Below are 19,443 nucleotides of genomic sequence, written 5' to 3'. Positions count from 1 at the left end.
CACGTTCAAAGGCACTCAAATCACCTTTCTTCCCCATACTGATGCTCGGTTTGAACTGCAGGAGATTGTCTTGACCATGTCTACATGCCTAAATGCACTGAGTTGCCGCCATGTGATTGGCTGATTAGAAATTAAGTGTTAACAAGAAGTTGGACAGGTGTACCTAATAAAGTGGCCGGTGAGTGTATATTGATGGTATAGCAAGATAAGATGACCAAAGGTGAGAAGATACAGATGGTAAGTAAAAGTGGAAAAATAACCCACTGTGATTGCAACCTGCCCGATGCACGTTTTGCCTACAGCTTCAGCGGGGAACTGGGTTGAATACCCCATTGCAGCCATAAGTGAAAGCGCATCGAGCAGGTTGCAATCACAGTGGGTTAGTATTATTTTGTCATAGAAAAAGAAAGTAGTGCCTGCTCACCATAGATGTCCAGATTGCATGGACCCACAAACCAACCACTGGAATGTGGAAAAAAGTAGAAAGTGTTCCAGATTCTGGTAAAAGGCAAATAGACCAACTTCATTTCATCAAAGTTAAAAGGTCAAAGGCAGGATGGCCAATCAGCGACGTGTTTAGAACATGGTTGTTCTTTGTCAAAGTTTAGTTTGGAAATGACCAAATAACAGCCTTAAATGCACAAGTGATCAAGGAAAACCAACATACATGAGAAATAATTCAGCACTTAAGACCGACAAGTGAATGTGCAAAAAGGAAAAAAAATCAAAAGAGACAAATACATTTTACAGATTAAAAAAGAAGGAATATAACAGGAAACTGAACAATTAATTAATGGTAAGTGCAATTTTAATAATGATATGCGATCTCATTTCTTAAGTTAAAACCATGGCGAGAGCCAGTAGCTAAGTTAAAAATCCAAAAAGCTTCTCTCATTAGTAAGCGCCTTCGTATATCACCACGAGGGGGCTTATTAACCCTTTCAAAGATTTTCAGAAAGGAAGTTTTCCTATGGTGTGCATGAATAAAGTGTCTGGATGCAGAAGATTTGCATCGGCAAATGTTTCTCCACAATGTTTTTCTTGTGCGAAAACTGAGAGCTATATTGTGTGTAAAAAAAAGTTGGGGCATGTTATTCCTAGTTTTCTCATTGGACATCTTATATTCAAGGATTTCGGGTCAGTTTTTATTATGTGCTATGGATAGTGCTCTTTCTAGTATCCAGAAAGGATATCCACGTTTTTTAAGTCTGGCATCCAATTGGTTGTTATTCAAAGTGCAGTCAATGGGATTGCTGCAATTTCATTTGGTGCAAATGTATTCGCCGGTGGCGACAGATTTGGCTACTTGTTTCAGGTGGCTACTTCTTTAATTCATGTTGTTATTACCCGCTAATGGTTTCCTGAATATTGAAGAAGTGATGCACTCACCGACTGCATCAGTAAATTCTAAATCAAGAATTGTAATCGTAGAAGGATTATGATAAACAGTGAATTGTAAGTTAAATTCATTTGCATTTATGTACTTACTAAAGAGTGGTATGGCAGACATATCTCCACTACAGATAAGGAGTGCATCGTCTACGTATCTGCCATACCACTCGATAGAAGCCAAAAAAGGATTGAATGAAGAACATAAAAATAATTCTTTCCAATATAACATCACCAGATTTGATAGGGGGAGAATTTGGCCCCCAATGACACTCTATGTTGCAAATAATAAGCCATTAAACAGAAAAAAATTGTGTGACATGAGAAATAAGGCAGTTTGGATAATATAGTTTTGAAGAGTCTGACTGTAATTACTATATTTGTTAAAGTGAAAGATTAGGGCTTCAATTGCTATGTGTTGTTGGATGGAAGTGTATAGAAAGACTACAACACAAGTAATCTAAGAAAAACCCAATGACCATTTTACTTTAGAGAATTGATCCAAAATGTCACTAGCATCTCTGATGTAACGAGGAGACCTTTGTATGAGGGGCTGGAGGAGAAAGTCAAGCCAATTGGCCAAAAGTTAATTTTCAGAGCCAATTTCATTTATAATAGGTCTCATTCGCGGATAATTTATTCCTTTATGAACTTTAGACAATGCATAGAGAGTTCGAATGACAGGGGCCTTGACAATGAGATATTCAGTTTGTTTTTTAGTCAAAACTTCCAGCACTATGCCCTCATTGATTAATTTAGTGATAGACCTTGAAAAATCAAGGGAAGGATCTGAATATAATTTGTGATAGGTGTAGAATCTCCAAGCATATTGTTAATATGAGATCTATATGCTTCTTTGTCCATTAATATCAGCATACCCCTTTGTCGGACATTTTTATAATGATGTCATCCATATGTTGCATAAAAGAAAGATTATGTCCTGAATTGTTGTTACAGTTGACATCAGAGAGGATTTTTAATTCCTTTTTTACCGCATCCTGGAACTTGTCCAGTGTCCATGCAAGCTGCACAGGAATGGATGGGATACAAAATGGGATTTTTTGGTGGTAAATTCAGGTGCTAGATTGACATCTTGTTTTACTGATGAATCATTACTTAAATCCTCTAGACAAAGTACAAACATTTGTTCATTGAAATTACGGTAATGATTGCAACAATTGCTATTATTAAATGTCTCATAATCATGATAATCTGTCAAAAAATGTCTCTTGATTGGTACATTTCGTATGAAACGATTGATGTCACAAATAGTTGAAAACAAATCAAAATTTTGGTCTGGGATGAAATTGAGACCAAATGAAAGAAGTCTTAATTGGTCAGATGTGAATGTTTGTGAAGATAAATTAAGAACATTAGATTCGGAATCTAAAATTGAAGGTTCCTCCGTTGACGAGTGGTCATACCTTGCGGTTTTCGGTTTGCGGTTATAAGGTTTAGTATTTTGATATCTCCTTTTGTACATAATAGGGTAGGTTCTGGAGTATGTGGGAAGGGAACTTCTCTATGCCAGTTATAGACGCGCTTTGTGGAGTAGTCTGTATAGTCCGTGTGGAACTTGTTTTTTTTTATTTCAATAATATTGTCTTCTAATTTGGAAACAGATTTCTGTATTTTCTTATATGAATCTTCAAACTCCAAAGAAGTACGTTTTACCATTTTTTTTGTTCTTTCAATTTCCTTTTGTAAATCTGATAACTTGGACTCCTCATCTTTAGTTATGAGGCACATAAGATTTAAGAGCAATTGGATAGTATCTGATTCCATTGAGACATGAATTTGTCATCATAAATTGTTTTCTGGACTTTTTTGTGTAAATCAAGTTTATTGAGTGAAGTCACTTTCACAAAAACTATTGAAGCAAGATAATATTAGAATGATACCACTTAAAATGACATTTGAGATATTACCACTGTAATCAAGAGAAAATGTATAATAAACAATACTCTATAGACCCACACCATGACTCCGTTATCTTCTTGCTGTAATCCATTATGGCGAAATATGTCTATATTCACCGTCACAGTGTGGGTCCGTTTCTCCGGAGCTTCGTTTAACAACCAAGTTCAAATATATCACCGGAGTAAATTATCCAAATTAAGTCCAAATCATAACCAAAACTCCTTTATAACATATACAACAATTAACAAACAAAGAGAAGAGAGTGGGAAGGGACAGATAGAAAAGAAGAGATAAGAGGGAAAGGATGGGGGGGGAACCGGCCTCCGCTATCCCGCCCAACGCAGCTTGGGACCGAATTCAGTGCTTATTAATTCACGACCCAAGGGTCCAATCTGAAAAAAATTAAAGGTTTGAATCAGAGACTCCGCTAAGCCACGCAGTCAGGCCCGCGGTCTCCCTAAACATTATCCAAGGGGCCCATACGCTCAGGACCTTGTCCAAGGTCCTGGCGTCCTGACCAACCAACTGCTCCATTCTGAAGAGGAGATTCAGCTCCACCACAAGCTCGGCTCTTGAAGGGATATTCGTCTGCTTCCAGTAGCGAGGTATTAAATTACGCGCAGCTGTCAATAAATGTCTGAGGAGGCTTTTTTTAAATTTAGCTACGGAAAGCTCACAGATAGATAGCAGAGCCACCTCTATTGAGGGTCGGGCTTTATACATAGATAGCTTATTATGCAGGTTAAACACATCCTCCCAGAAACCTTTAATACATGGGCAAGACCACCAAATGTGAATGTATGAACCCCTCTCCCCCCAACATCTCCAGCACATGTCTGGGGTATTTGGGAACATAGAGTGAATGGTATCTGGGCATCTAAACCATCGAGCCAGAAGTCTATAACTTCTCTCTTGGTAGTCCGCACATAGTGAGGATCTAAGTGTATAGAGAAGACTCCTATTCCTGTCATCCGGTATTAACGACTTATTCAAGTCGATTTCCCATTTCTGGAAGAAAGCAGGAGGATCTAATGTAGATATCTGGTACCCCTGGAACATTTTATACAGGAGTGATACTGTGTGTGATGGAGGGTCCCCACCCAGACACGCCGACTCGAAAGAAGTAAGCGACCGGAAGAAATCGACCCGTTTGGATACCCTGAGAACGAAGCTTTTGATTTGTTCATAAAGAAACCACATCCCAGGTGGAATCTCTGAACCCTCAAAGAGGGAATGCAAAGGTTTTACACATGAAGGGGTAATATAGTCATGAACTATTGGATGGCTATCCCTATGCTTATGGAGGAATATGGTTTTATCTAGGCCTGCAGAGAATTCCGGATTGTCAGAGATCGGTGTCAAGGGACCAGGTATAGATGACAAATTAAGCTTTAGATGATTGCGATTGACAAAAAGAGTCAGATTTCTAGTAAGAAAGGGAAGACTCCCCCTCTGAACCCCGGCACCCCCCCCCCCCCCCCCCCCAGATGTTAACTCTGGGATTGACCCCTAAAAGCCTCGTCTCCAAGTCCACCCACTTTTTCTTTAATTTACTATGATATAAATCTAGTAGGCATGTTCCAATGGAGGCATGGTTGTAAAGCTGGAATTTATGCAGACTCAGACCTCCCTCTTGTTTAGGTCTGCTCAGTAATTGATATGATAGGCAAGGTCGTTTGCCCGACCAAATGTATCTTGTGATGGCTGATTTGAGTCTGGAGAAGAAGGAAGCAGGCAGAACCATCGGAATGGTCTGAAAGTAATAGAGAAGGCGTGGCAATAGATCCATTTTTATAGTATTGATCCTACCAAGCCAGGACAAATGCAATTTATTCCAATGCTCCAGGTCAAGCTCAGCCTTACGAAGGGCCATTTTATGGTTAATTTCGTACAGCCGTGATGTCTTGGTAGTCAGGGCTATGCCCAGGTATCTGAGGGAGTCAGGGCGCCATTTAAAAGGGAAGGAACGTAATTGTGAGACTAATGCAGGGGATAGGGAGATATTTAGCATTTCGGATTTGTGTGAGTTAATTTTAAAGTTACTCAGTTGGCCAAAGCGATGCAGCTCCAATAAAACATTGGGTATAGTAGTTAAGGGCGAGATGATATACATAAGCACATCATCAGCAAATAGAGCCAACTTATGTTCTTCTGAGGAGATCTGCACCCCTTTGATTGATATATTATTGCGAATCGCATTGGCCAAGTGTTCCATAGTTAGTATATACAACAGGGGTGACAAAGGGCACCCCTGTCTCGTGCCGTTTCGAATGTGAAGGTGGTCCGACAGGGAGCCATTAACTTTGATTTGCGCCGATGGAGACTCATAGAGTGCCATAATGCTCCTCATCATTTTCCGTTTTATTCCAATACCCTCAAGTGTTAGATACATGAAGTCCCAACCCACCCTGTCAAATGCTTTTTCAGCATCAATTGATAGTAAGCACATGGGGTCCCCAGTTCTGTTTGCTCTGTCTATCAACAAAATGGATCTGATAGTATTATCTCTAGCCTCTCTACCCGGAACGAATCCTACCTGGTCTTGATTAATCAAATGAGGCAAGAGACCACTCAATCTCTTAGCAATCATTTTGGCATATATTTTGACATCTATATTGATAAGTGAAATGGGACGATAACTACTGCACAGGGAGGGATCCTTATCTGGCTTTGGAATAATTGTGATATGGGCGGCTAAGGCCTGTGGGGGAAATGACCCCCCCCCCCCCGAGGCGTCAAAGTTGCACGCGGCCAACAATGGAGGGCCGAAAAGGTCCGAGAATTGCTTATAAAACCCTGCTGAATAGCCATCAGGACCAGGGCTTTTTCCTGATTTCAGGTCTCCAACTACCGAGGTGACCTCCTCTAATGAAAAGTCCTCCTCCAGACCCACCAGGCACTCCTCCGAGACCGCAGGCAACCTATTTGATTGAATGTAAGATTTTATTTTATCATGGAGTAAGTAAGTCGGGAGATCCCCAAAGTGACCTTTTATGTTATATAGGGAGTTATAATAGTCATGAAAGCTGGATAATATGTCCCGTGTACTATGTGCTATCTTACCTTTGGCCGTTTTTATGAAAGGGATAAAAGTCTGCGGACCCCTTGGGTGTAAGGCCCTTGCTAAGAATTTGCCGCTCTTGTTTCCCATATGATAAAACCGGCTCCTAATTTTCTCCCTGAAACACCGGGACCTCTGATCCAGAATTGTGAGTAATTTTTGTCTGGCCGTGGATAGATCTAACAGGGTAACCGGGGAAAGGTCTTGTTTATGTTGTAAGTCGAGTTTAGAGATTTTAGAAGAGAGATCAGCTATTTCTGCTATGCGGATCCTCTTGAGGCGGGCACCGTGGGAGATAAGGATACCCCTCAAGACACTCTTCAATGCCTCCCATTTTATCGCAGGAGATGTGGGGTCCGATGCATGATCCGCCACAAAACCTACTATGCATCGTTTCATTTCTGAGGCACATAACAGATCTCGCAATAAGTTCTCATTTAGGTGCCAAGAAAATCCAGGCCTCACTGAGGTGTCCAATTTTGTTGAAAAATAAATAGGCGCGTGGTCGGACCTCAGCATCGACCCCCACCTCCGCCCCCACCCCCGAATCCAGCAGGGAACGGGACACAAAAAAATAATTCTGCTATAGATGGAATGTGCCTGAGAATAGAAGCTATAGTCTCTTGTATCCGGGTGAAGGGCCCTCCAAACATCAACCAGACGTAGATCACTCTTTCTTACCTTTTTGATGGTAGACAGGGGATACGAGGACTTACCCGATGACACATCAACTGAGGGGTTCATTGGAAGATTGAAGTCACCTCCCAAAACAATCGGTGTATTGCCCGCAAAATTCTCCAGGAGCTTTTTACACGAGTAGCCGAATTTCTGCTGGTCCTGGTTAGGAAAATAGACATTCGCCAAAGTGAGCTCACGAGATCCCCAAGTCAGTTTTAAGAAAATAAATCTCCCCTCTGGATCAATCGCTGAATCAAGGACCCCCGGGAGGAAGGACTTGTGAAAACCTATGGATACACCCTTGGACTTAGCATGGGGGTTCGAGCTATGAAACCATTTCAGATAATAAGGAGATGTACAGTCAGGAGTCACCCCAGTCTTAAAATGAGTCTCCTGAAGTAATAAAATTGAGATAAGTTGCTTATGGCTGGAATACAAAATCTGCTTTCTTTTTTCTGGAACGTTGAGCCCCCTAACAATGTATGAACAAAACCTGATCTCAGCCATAGTCAAGGTAATTTTCAGAGAACTGGCAGTGCGGGCACAGAAGCCGGGTCCCCAGGGCCCCCATAAGTGAATCCAGAGTTGGAGATAGGCTGGGGGGTTGAGAGTTGAACGACAGAGAGGGGAGGGAAGAAATAAAGACAAACAAGTAGAGAGAAAGAAAGAAGAGTACAAAGTAAGGCGTAAGTACACCTATATGAAGAAGTCGAGACGCGATGGTGTGTCCCATATCCACCAAGCGCATCTATTTGAGTGAGGAAAAGCCGACGGTCGGATCCGATCTCCACTCGCCACCCCCACGACCCAGACACCCCTGAAACAAGTAATAAACATTTGCAGGTCAACAATAGAACTTCTTAAACCATGTTTCGAGCCATAACTATTTAGCGATATTTTCTAACAGTTAAGACCTTATATAACATCATAAGTAAGAAGCCAAGATGTGTCCACCAAGATGACAACCAATCGTACAATTGAGCGCGAGCAAACCAAGTATATATTGGACCAAAAGTCCAGATATCCTGTTGGTACATAAGTATGTCGGACAGAAAACTTCGAGTAAGATGAGGAACACGGATGCCCCCTCAGGTTTGATAAGGAGCTGAACTGTTCTTTTTAGATTGCTTGACGTGAGGGGATTTCAGCCATCTGGGTGGAATGTCTGGGAGCTGAAGAGGCCTTGGCCGGTCAGGAAGCTCAGTCAGTGGTAATTCGAACGTTCCCAGGAAGGTGGCGAGGTCTCCCAGGTTGCTGATTTCCCGCCCTTAAAAGCGATCAGTTGAAACGGAAATCCCCATTTGTATAGAATATTTTTTTCTTTAAGAAGAGATAAAAGTGGACGCAGAGCTCTTCTTAATTGTAGGGTCCGCCTAGATAGATCTGATATTAGAATCTGAGCCCCACAAAAGGTAATGGAGCCTTTCTGTCTAGCGGCCCACATGATGGTTTCTTTGACTCTATAATAATGTATTCTGCATATGACGTCTCTGGGTCTAGAGTCTGATTGTGGTTTGGGTCCCAGGGATCTATGGATCCGATCAAATTCTATGGAACTCTGTTATGGTCTGGTGATTAAGGAGTGACATGCGACTAGCTCTGAGCAGGTGGTAACTATACCGACCGCAGTTCCTGATCTTAACACAGACACTAGCAGTAGCCGTGGGATGTTCCTGTCACTCCCTGGACACCTCGTCACAGCCGGAGATCTAGCTACCCCTAAAGGTAGAAGCAGGAAAGCTATCTTGCCTCAGAGAAAATCCCCAAAGGATAGGACAGCCCCCCACAAATAATGACTGTGAGAGGAGAAGGAAATGACATACGTAGTATGAAACAAGATTTAGCAAAGGAGGCCACTACTAGCTAGAAAGAATTAGTACAGGACAGAACACTGTGCGGTCAGTAATAAAAACTAGAAAAAGTCCACCGCAGAGAAATGCAAAAATCTCCACACCTGACTAAAGGTGTAGAGGGCAAACTCTTCTGCCCAGAGCTTCCAGCTTAGCTGACTAGATACATACTGATAAGCTGGACAAATGAGCAAAACATAGAAAGTGCTAAACAACAAAGTCCACAACAAGTGAACTGCAAAAAGACAAGCAAGGACTTAGCTTTGCTGAAATGGTCAGAGTGACAGGGAAATCCTCAGAGAGCCATGACTCCAAGCTCAACAATTGCCAACTGGCAATGAATTAGGGAAAAGGCCAGACTAATATAGCAGAGCCAGAAAGACGATCAGTGAAAACAGCTGCTGATGCTAAATCCAAGAAGCAGCCATACCACTCAAAACCACAGGAGGGAGCCCAAGAGCAGAACTCACAAAAATGCTACTTATAACCACCGGAGGGAGCCCAAGAGCGGAATTCACAACAGAACTCGCACCTTTGTCATTCAGGATCTCAAGGAACAGTTTTTGGACTGTACTGTCTAGTTCAGTTGGGCCGACAGACTCAGGGAGGCCACGTATTCTAATGTTATTGCGTCTGTTGCGGTTCTCTAAGTCCTCCAACCCTGTAGCCATGTCCTCCAATCTCATGGTATGATTAGCTAGAACCTCTCTGTGGGTTTGAAGTTCTTGCAAGATAATTTCCTGGGATTTCTCAACATCTTCCACTCTAGATGTGAATTCTGATTTACGGACCTGCAGTTCTTTTTTGTAAGAGCTTTCAATTCTGCAAGCGAATGTCTCTAAGTCATTTTTGGTGGGAAGAGTTCTGATAAATTTACTGAGGTCCTGGATAGTCATGTCATCAGGGAATTCAGAATTATCGTCCCCCTCGTATGTAGCTCTATCAGGGGAGCTGTGGGAGATTAGGGAGTCCTGTGATGATGAACAGTCTCCAGGGATTTTGGAGGAGGACTGGGATCTGGTATTCCTCTGCTGATTTGTTGTGGTAACGTAGCAATCCATTCTTCTGTGTGAGCTAAAGGGTCTAGAGACTGTCCAACACGTTTTTTGGTTCTGCCCATAAATATTAGCAGGTTATGGCTGGTCACATCTGGTCATGGGGGGGGGGGCACACGGAGCTAGAACAGCTACATCACGCAGCCCGAACCCCCATCAGCACACTCCCCTCCTCTAGTATGACCTCCTCTCTATATGGAGAGATGGCCTAGGGATCTTCAATTGTCCAGCAGATTGCGTGCAGCAGCGCTGACCCAGGGGGTGAGCTGAGCCCCAGGCCGTGACTTTGCCTCCTTACAAGATGGTGGCTTTTGGCGCCAACAAAGGGGACCAGGGAGAGGGAGCACCTAAATGGCTGTTGTGAATTCTGCTTTTGGGCTCCCTCCGGTGGTTGTAGGTGGTAATGCAGTTGCCCCTGAGTTGCAGTCCTTGTCAGGTGTATCTGCTGATTGCAGTTCTGACTGGGGTATTTAGGCGTGCAGGATTCATTAGTCCTTGCCAGTTGTCAATTGTTGTTGGGAGGTGTTGGACCTCTGATTGGTTCCGCATGCCTTTCTGCCAAATCAGCAAAGATAAGTGTCTGGTGTTTTTTTTTCCTGTGGCACACATGCTATGTGCTTCACAATTCAGTGCTATTCTTTGTGTTTTCTTGTCCAGCTTAGATTGTGTCAGTATTTTCTCAGTCTTGTTGGATTCTCTGGAGTGGCAGATATACATTCCATGTCTTTAGTTAGATTGTGGAACTTTTTGTATTATCTGCTGTGGATATTTTTGGAAGGGTTTTAATACTGACCGCCTAGCAATCTGTCCTATCCTTTCCTATTTAGCTAGAGTGGCCTCTTTTGCTAAATCCTGTTTTCTACCTGTGTGTGTCTATTCTTCTCCTACTCACAGTCATTATTCGTGGGGGGCTGCCTATCCTTTGGGGGTCTGCTCTGAGGCAAGGTAGCATTCCTATTTCCATCTATAGGGGTATTTAGTCCTCCGGCTGTGTCCAGGTGACTAGGGTATGTTAGGCACACCCCACGGCTACTTCTAGTTGCGGTGTTAGTTCAGGATTTGCGGTCAGTACAGGTTCCACCAACTCCAGGGAAAGTTTCATGCGGCTCCAAGGTCACCAGATCATAACAAATGGCGCCTCTAAGGGTCTGCTGGTGTCTTATCCGGGCGCCCCACCTTATATAGTGGACCGATAAGTAAGCAGTCACTGAGGTGATGCAGCGGGGCCTTACCGCTGATAAACAGAGCCGGGGTCCGCCTGTCCTGCAGTGCCGTAATCCAAAGACAAGATGGCCGCCGCGCCTTCCAGGGGCCCCTGTCCTCCCGCACCACTTGCTCCCCCACTCACCGGATCTTCTCGGAGCTACGCCACGATCCCGGGCGAGCTCCTTTGTACCGGCAATCGCACCGCTGATCCTCTGCCCCCGGAACAGCACGCCTCCTCTTCTGGGCTCCGGCTAGCAGGCGGAGGTGACAGATCTCAGCGGGAGTATTCCGGCTCCCGTCGGCACCGGGGACCCGCAGGTACGTCGTCTCGGGTGGGTGAGGGGCACCGAGGGTCTCTTGGTCCGGGGTCCACGGAGTGAAAAAGTGAGTTTCCACTCTGTAATTTGTAAGAGACCGAGGAGCTCCTCCAGCACACGTCTGCTCGGCTCCCGGTCCAGGCCACTGTGTTCTGGACTTTTTAAATTATTAAACCTTTAGGTATCATGTTCTTCAAAATATACTTCGGTAAGGTTGTTAAATCCCACCAGATTTTAGATTTCGTAATACATGAGTTTTTCCAAACTGTGCCTATTGTCTATTAACGGTGTGTTCGACACAGCTGGATCATAAGGATTGTCAAACATGTGCACAGCTCTCTCCTCCCTGCTTGTCAGCATTACATTTGTCATAATAACAGTTCAATTTAAAATGCAGTGTGCACGGCACTTGTCGGATTTAGTAAATCAGAAAAAAAGAAAGTAATGCCAGCTCACCATAGATGTCCAGCCTGCACGGAACCACGAACCGGCCACTCGTATTCGGAATGTGGAAAAAAGTAGAAATTGTTCCAGCTTCTGGTAAAAGTTAAATAGACCAACTTTATTTCATCAAAATTAAAAGGTCCAAGGCAAGATGGCCAATAAGCGATGCGTTTTGAACATGGTTGTTCTTTGTCAAAGCTTAGTTTGGAAATGACCAAGTGACAGCCTTAAATACACAAGTGATCAAGGAAAACCAACATACACACGTGGTCAAAATTGTTGGTACCCCTCGTTTAATGACAGAAAAACCCACAGATATAACTTGAATCTGACAAAAGTAATAATAATTAAAACATCTATGAAAATGAACAAATGAAAGTCAGACATTGCTTTTCACCCATGCTTCCACAGAATAAAAAAAAAAACACCTCATGAAATAGGCCTGGACAGAAATGATGGTACCATTAACTTAATATTTTGTTGCACAACCTTTTGAGGCAATCACTGTAATCAAATGATTCCTGTAACTGTCATTGAGACTTCTGCACCTCTCGACAGGTATTTTGGCCCACTCCTCAAGAGCAAACGGCTCCAGTTGTCTCGTGTTTGAAGGTTGCCTTTTCCAGATGGCATGTTTCAGCTCTTTCCAAAGATGCTCAATAGGATTTAGGTCAGGGCTCATAGAAGGCCACTTCAGAATACTCCAATGTTTTCCTCTTAGGCATTTAGGGGTGTTTTTAGCTGTGTGTTTTGGGTAATTATCCTGTTGCAAGACCCATGACCTGCGACTGAGACCAAGATTTCTGACACTCGGCAGCACATGTCTCTCTATAATCCCTTGATAGTCTTGAGATTTCATTATACCATGCACAGATTCTAGACACCCTGTGCCAGATGCAGCAAAGCAGCCCCAGAACATAACAGAGCCTCCTCCATGTTTCACAGTAGGACAGTGTTCTTTTCTTGATATGCTTTATTTTTCCATCTATGAACATAGAGCTGATGTGCCTTGCCGAAAAGTTCCATTTTTGTCTCATCTGTCCATAGGACATTCTCCCAGAAGCTTTGTGGCTTATCAACATGTTGTATGGCAAATTCCAGTCTGGCTGTTTTATGATTTTTTTTTTCATCAATGGTGTCCTCCTTGATCGTCTCCCATGAAGTCCACTTTGGCTCATACAACGACAGATGTTGCGAGTTGACACTGATGTTCCTTGAGCTTGAAGTTCACCTTTAATCTGTTTATAAGTTCTTTTCATGGGTTCTTTTGTTACCATTCGTATTATCCGTCTCTTTGATTTGTCATCAATTTTCCTCCTGTGGCCACGTCCAGGGAGGTTGGCTACAGTCCCATGGATCTTAAATTTCTGAATAATATGTGCAACTGTAGTCACAGGAACATCAAACTGCTTGGAGATGGTCTTATAACTTTTACCTTTAACATGTTTGTCTATAATTTTCTTACTAATCTCCTGAGACAACTCTTTCCTTCGCTTCCTCTGGTCCATGTTGAGTGTGATACACACCGTGTCACCAAACAGCACAGTGAGTATCTGTAGCCCTATATACAAGCCCACTCACTGATTCCAAGATTGTAGACACCTGTGATGGTAATTAGTGGACACAACGTGATTTAACATGTCCCTTCTGTCACATTATTTTCAGGGGTGCCATCATTTCTGTCCAGGCCCATTTCATGAGTTTTATTTTTAAAATTCTGTGGAAGCATGGTTGAAAAGCAATGTCTGACTTTCATTTGTTCATTTTCATAGACCTTTTATTTATTATTACTTTTGTCAGATTCAAGTTATTTCTGTGACTATTGCGAGTTTTTCTGTCATTAAACGAGGTGTACCAACAATTTTGACCATGTGTGTACATGAGAAATAATTCAGCAATTAAGACTGACAAGTGAATGTGCAGAAAGGAAAAAAATCAAAAGAGACAAATACATTTTAGAGATAAAAAAGAAGGAATGTACCGTAACAGGAAACTAAAAAATTAATTAATGGTAAGTGCAATTTTAATAATGTAAATAATCGTATATCCGCGCTAGAAATAATCCCTCTTTTTTTTTTTTTTTTTTTTTTTACCAATAGCAGTCAAGGGCACCTCTACTATAATCTATTGAGTATTTCGCATCCTATATTAAAATTTACCTTATAAGACACAGTAAAATATTCCAACTCTTCTAGCGACCACTGAAATTTTCAGCAGATTGGATCTCTTGTGGCTCAGTTAGCTCCTCCGTTCCTCGGTTCTTCAGTGATTCTCCATACGGTGAATCCGGGTATTGAACTGGTGTTCTTGAAAACCGGTGTATTAACGATGAGAGTGCGGGTAGTAAGCACTGCCCCGGCCGGCGGCAGAACTCACCAAATCCCCAGATCCCTGAGGAAGGAACACGTCTGTTCCGAAACTAGTTGGAATTGGTCCTTTGTGCTATCCATAGCCAGTCACGTGTGCTATCACGTGACCGTGACGTCACGCAAGGTCCTGCACTGTCAGTGAACCGAGCGGCTACTTTCTACAGCGCGCACCTACGCCACGCTGATAACAACGAGTGACGGCTTTGGTGAGTTCTGCCGCCGGCCGGGGCAGTGCTTACTATCCGCACTCTCATCGTTAATACACCGGTTTTCAAGAACACCAGTTCAATACCCGGATTCACTGTATGGAGAATCACTGAAGAACCGAGGAACGGAGGAGCTAACTGAGCCACAAGAGATCCAATCTGCTGAAAATTTCAGTGGTCGCTAGAAGAGTTGGAAGATTTTACTGTGTCTTATAAGGTAAATTTTAATATAGGACGTGAAATACTAAATAGATTATAGTAGAGGTGCCCTTGACTGCTATTGGTAAAAAAAAAAGAGGGATTATTTCTAGCGCAGATATACGATTATTTACTTTAATTTTATTATACGACACAGAGAAGTGGTACTGTGTCATTATCTGCTGCAAGAATTCAATATAGCAAGCGCCACTGGTGTCTAGATATCAGTTTTATTAATGGTATGTGATCTCTTTTCTTAAGTTAAGACCATGGGGAGAGCAAAGTACCTAAGTTAAAAATCCAAAAAGCTTCTCTCATTAGTAAGCGCCTTCGCATATCACCACCATGAGGGGGTTTATTAACCCTTTCAAAGCCAAAGATTTTTAAAGAGGAAGTGTTCCCATGGTGTGCATGAGCAAAGTTATTGTGACTGGTGTTGATGATGTCATTAAGATGTTCATTAATGCGGGTTTTTAAATTTTGAGACGTACCACCAATACACAATTTATTGCAAAAGCTGCATTTTATGGCATAGATGACATGCTCCGTATTGCAATTAATAAATTGTTTGATACTATAATTTTGATTATTTGCCAAATTGGAGAAAAAGGAGCATTGCTGAGCAAATTTACAAGTTTTGCATCGTTGGGCACCACAAAGGAAAAAAACTTTAAAATTAAGCCAGATGTGACGAGATGTCTAGGCTTGTGAGAAAAAACCTCAACCCAGTTTCCCTTGAAGCCGTAGGCGAAACGCGCGTTGGGCAGGTTGCAATCACAGTGGATTAGTATTATTTTACCACTATTACTTACCATCTATTTGTATCTTCTTACCTTTAGTCATTTTATCTTGCTATACCATCAATATAGATGTATAGATATAGACAAATAGGTCTTTCAGAACAGGTGATTCTCAGTACTAACATCTCCGTTTACATTCTACTGGAAGTCACTAACTCTGCACATGTCACTTTACTATATACAAACCATACATATGGTATATTGGCTGTGTATCATGCTCATCAGTATTTTACTTCAGTATTTGTAAGCCTAAACCAGCAGAGGAACAATAAGAGGAAAAGTATAATAGAAACACATCACCACTTCTGTATTTATCACCCACTCCTGGTTTTGGCTTACAAATACTGATGTAAAATTCTGACCAAATCCTGAACATGTGAACGTGGCCTTAAAAGTAGAATACAAAAATGCGCTATTAATAACGCCTATAGCAGGTGGTGGTAAACCAAATGTAAATGAGCCACCTAAAATAGTATATGATGCGATTGAGTAAAATGCCCTATAATGATTGCTTAGAGTACAGTGTTACCCCCACACCTTCTTTTCATCCCCTTCCTGGAGCAGCTGCAGATGACTTCTCTTTTCTTTTTCTGGTCCCCCCACAGATGTGTTGTGAAGGTGGGGTAACCCTCCCGGAGGTGAGATGCTGCGGCCGTGCGGATCAACCCAAGTGTAAATTTGACTGGAGACATGGCCTCCGGGGACCCTTCCTGAAGACAGCACAGAGAGGACCAGCTTCTGAGAGCCTCGCAGAGCCTGGAAAAAGTAAGCACAGAGTATGCAGGATGTATAGTGAGCATCTGATGCTAGATCAGGAGGAAGCCAATATACAGCATTAATGGAGACATGTCTCAAGATCCTCTACTATTCCTTACATTCTTATATATTACTACTGTATCAGTCCAGTATCTGTCTCCGACGCCTTTCAGCTCTCGGACCCAGACACAGTCCAAGTTGTTAGGTTCTTTTACAACATTTCCGAATGATATAAATTTATTCTTTTAATTTGTTGAATTGTTCTCTTCTCTCAAGTATTGAGCGTTTCTTAGTTATCACCTCTTTTTTCTTTCCTCTGTGTTTCTCCAAAAATTGACAGCAGGGAAAGGCAAAAACAAATTTATCTTTTCAGGAGTCTGAGAAGGTGACAGCCCCTATAATTGTTGCAATGGCTGGGTAACTACTGCTGGCTAGACTCTTTCATGTTGTAAAAAGTTGCCGGCTGCTTCCTCTTAGATATTTTTTTACTATAATTTTTTTTAAAATATCTTGAGATATATATATATATACAGTGGGGCATAAAAGTATTTAGTCAGTCAGCAATAGTGCAAGTTCCACCACTTAAAAAGATGAGAGGCGTCTGTAATTTACATCATAGGTAGAACTCAACTATGGGAGACAAACTGAGAAAAAAAAATCCAGAATATCACATTATCTGTTTTTTTATAATTTTATTTGCATATTATGGTGGAAAATAAGTATTTGGTCAGAAACAAAATTTCATCTCAATACTTTGTAATATATCCTTTGTTGGCAATGACAGAGGTCAAACGTTTTCTGTAAGTCTTCACAAGGTTGCCACACACTGTTGTTGGTATGTTGGCCCATTCCTCCATGCAGATCTCCTCTAGAGCAGTGATGTTTTTGGCTTTTCGCTTGGCAACACGGACTTTCAACTCCCTCCAAAGGTTTTCTATAGGGTTGAGATCTGGAGACTGGCTAGGCCACTCCAGGACCTTGAAATGCTTCTTACGAAGCCACTCCTTCGTTGCCCTGGTGGTGTGCTTTGGATCATTGTCATGTTGAAAGACCCAGCCACGTTTCATCTTCAATGCCCTTGCTGATGGAAGGAGGTTTGCACTCAAAATCTCACAATACATGGCCCCATTCATTCTTTCATGTACCCGGATCAGTCGTCCTGGCCCCTTTGCAGAGAAACAGCCCCAAAGCATGATGTTTCCACCACCATGCTTAACAGTAGGTATGGTGTTGGATGGATGCAACTCAGTATTCTTTTTCCTCCAAACACGACAAGTTGTGTTTCTACCAAACAGTTCCAGTTTGGTTTCATCAGACCATAGGACATTCTCCCAAAACTCCTCTGGATCATCCAAATGCTCTCTAGCAAACTTCAGATGGGCCCGGACATGTACTGGCTTAAGCAGTGGGACACGTCTGGCACTGTAGGATCTGAGTCCATGGTGGCGTAGTGTGTTACTTATGGTAGGCCTTGTTACATTGGTCCCAGCTCTCTGCATTTCATTTACTAGGTCCCCCCGCGTGGTTCTGGGATTTTTGCTCACCGTTCTTGTGATCATTCTGACCCCACGGGGTGGGATTTTGCGTGGAGCCCCAGATCGAGGGAGATTATCAGTGGTCTTGAATGTCTTCCATTTTCTAATTATTGCTCCCACTGTTGATTTCTTCACTCCAAGCTGGTTGGCTATTGATGATTCAGTCTTCCCAGCCTGGTGCAGGGCTACAATTTTGTTTCTGGTGTCCTTTGACAGCTCTTTGACTCCAAACTCCACTATGGTGAAGACCAGACTGTTTGAGGGTGTGCACAGGTGTCTTTTTATACTGATTACAAGTTTAAACAGGTGCCATTACTACAGGTAATGAGTGGAGGAAAGAGGAGACTCTTAAAGAAGAAGTTACAGGTCTGTGAGAGCCAGAAATCTTGATTGTTTGTTTCTGACCAAATACTTATTTTCCACCATAATATGCAAATAAAATGATAAAAAAACAGACAATGTGATTTTCTGGATTTTTTTTTCTCAGTTTGTCTCCCATAGTTGAGGTCTACCTATGATGTAAATTACAGACGCCTCTCATCTTTTTAAGTGGTGGAACTTGCACTATTGCTGACTGACTAAATACTTTTTTGCCCCACTGTATATATATATATATATATATATATATATATATATATTTTTTTTTTATTTTTTTTTACTTGTCCGTGAAACTTTCATTAAGTGCAACTCAGTTTCCCTACTATCTGGGCCAAAACTAAAGAGTCCACATGCTTTCCCTAAGAAGAAAGATAATGTAATAATGCCAATAAGGTATTGCAGGTTATGGCTATGTACACATTGTTTTCAATGCATATGTCTGGAAAAAACACACACAATACACAAGTTAATATTTCCATACGCCACATTCAAAAGTCAGTCCACTGCCCATCTGTATGAAACCATAAAGGAGGGGTCTTTTCTATACAGAAGTCCAGGGGCGTAACGATCACGGTCGCAGAGGTCATGACCGAGCCCGTGCAGGTGCAAACTTCAACTGGATGTTCACTGTACACTGACTACATTGTATCAAAGTGTCATAGCTTAAGTGTTGTGCCATGAAAAAAAAGATTATTTACCAAAATGTGTGGGGTGTACTCACTTTTGTGATATACTGTATATACAAGGAAGGAGTCTAAGATGAGGGACATTACTACATAATGGAGGAGAAGATGCAACTTGTATGTCTGTATAGGATTTAGAACGCTGCAAGGGCCCATACATCGGAACAACATGCCGTCAAATCTTGCACAGGGGCCCATCGGGTTCTAGTTACACCACTGCCCAAAAAAAAAGAAGATTTTTACTATGGGGCCCGATGGTTGATGGAGGCCACTGCATCCATCACCTGACAGTATGCACAAATGCAATGTGTTCTTATCCTTAGGGTACTGTCACACTCTGCAACTTTCCAACGATCACGACCAGCGATACGACCTGGTCGTGATCGTTGGAAAGTCGTTGTGTGGTCGCTGGGGAGCTGTCACACAGACAGCTCTCCAGCGACCAACGATGCTGAAGGCCCCGGGTAACCAGGGTAAACATCGGGTTACTAAGCGCAGGGCCGCGCTTAGTAACCCGATGTTTACCCTGGTTACCATCGTAAAAGTAAAAAAACAAACAAACAGTACATACTCACATTCCGGTGTCCGTCAGGTCCCT

At 42.3% G+C, this 19,443-nt stretch overlaps 1 protein-coding gene across 7 annotated transcripts in view; it reads right to left on the bottom strand.

The window, feature by feature from the left end:
* WHRN (whirlin) overlaps positions 1–19,443 on the bottom strand; it is a 322,874-nt gene that overhangs the window by 72,505 nt on the left and 230,926 nt on the right. For all 7 annotated transcript variants that reach the window (XM_077283715.1, XM_077283718.1, XM_077283716.1 and 4 more), the window contains one exon: positions 16,031–16,249. In XM_077283715.1, coding sequence (XP_077139830.1) covers positions 16,031–16,249 — 219 coding nt within the window. The remainder of the gene's footprint in view (positions 1–16,030; positions 16,250–19,443) is intronic.

The sequence above is a fragment of the Ranitomeya variabilis genome, chromosome 2 (genome assembly GCF_051348905.1).
Source record: "Ranitomeya variabilis isolate aRanVar5 chromosome 2, aRanVar5.hap1, whole genome shotgun sequence".
In the NCBI taxonomy this organism is placed as follows: Eukaryota; Metazoa; Chordata; class Amphibia; order Anura; family Dendrobatidae; genus Ranitomeya; species Ranitomeya variabilis.
This window is presented reverse-complemented; position numbering and strand designations above follow the sequence as displayed.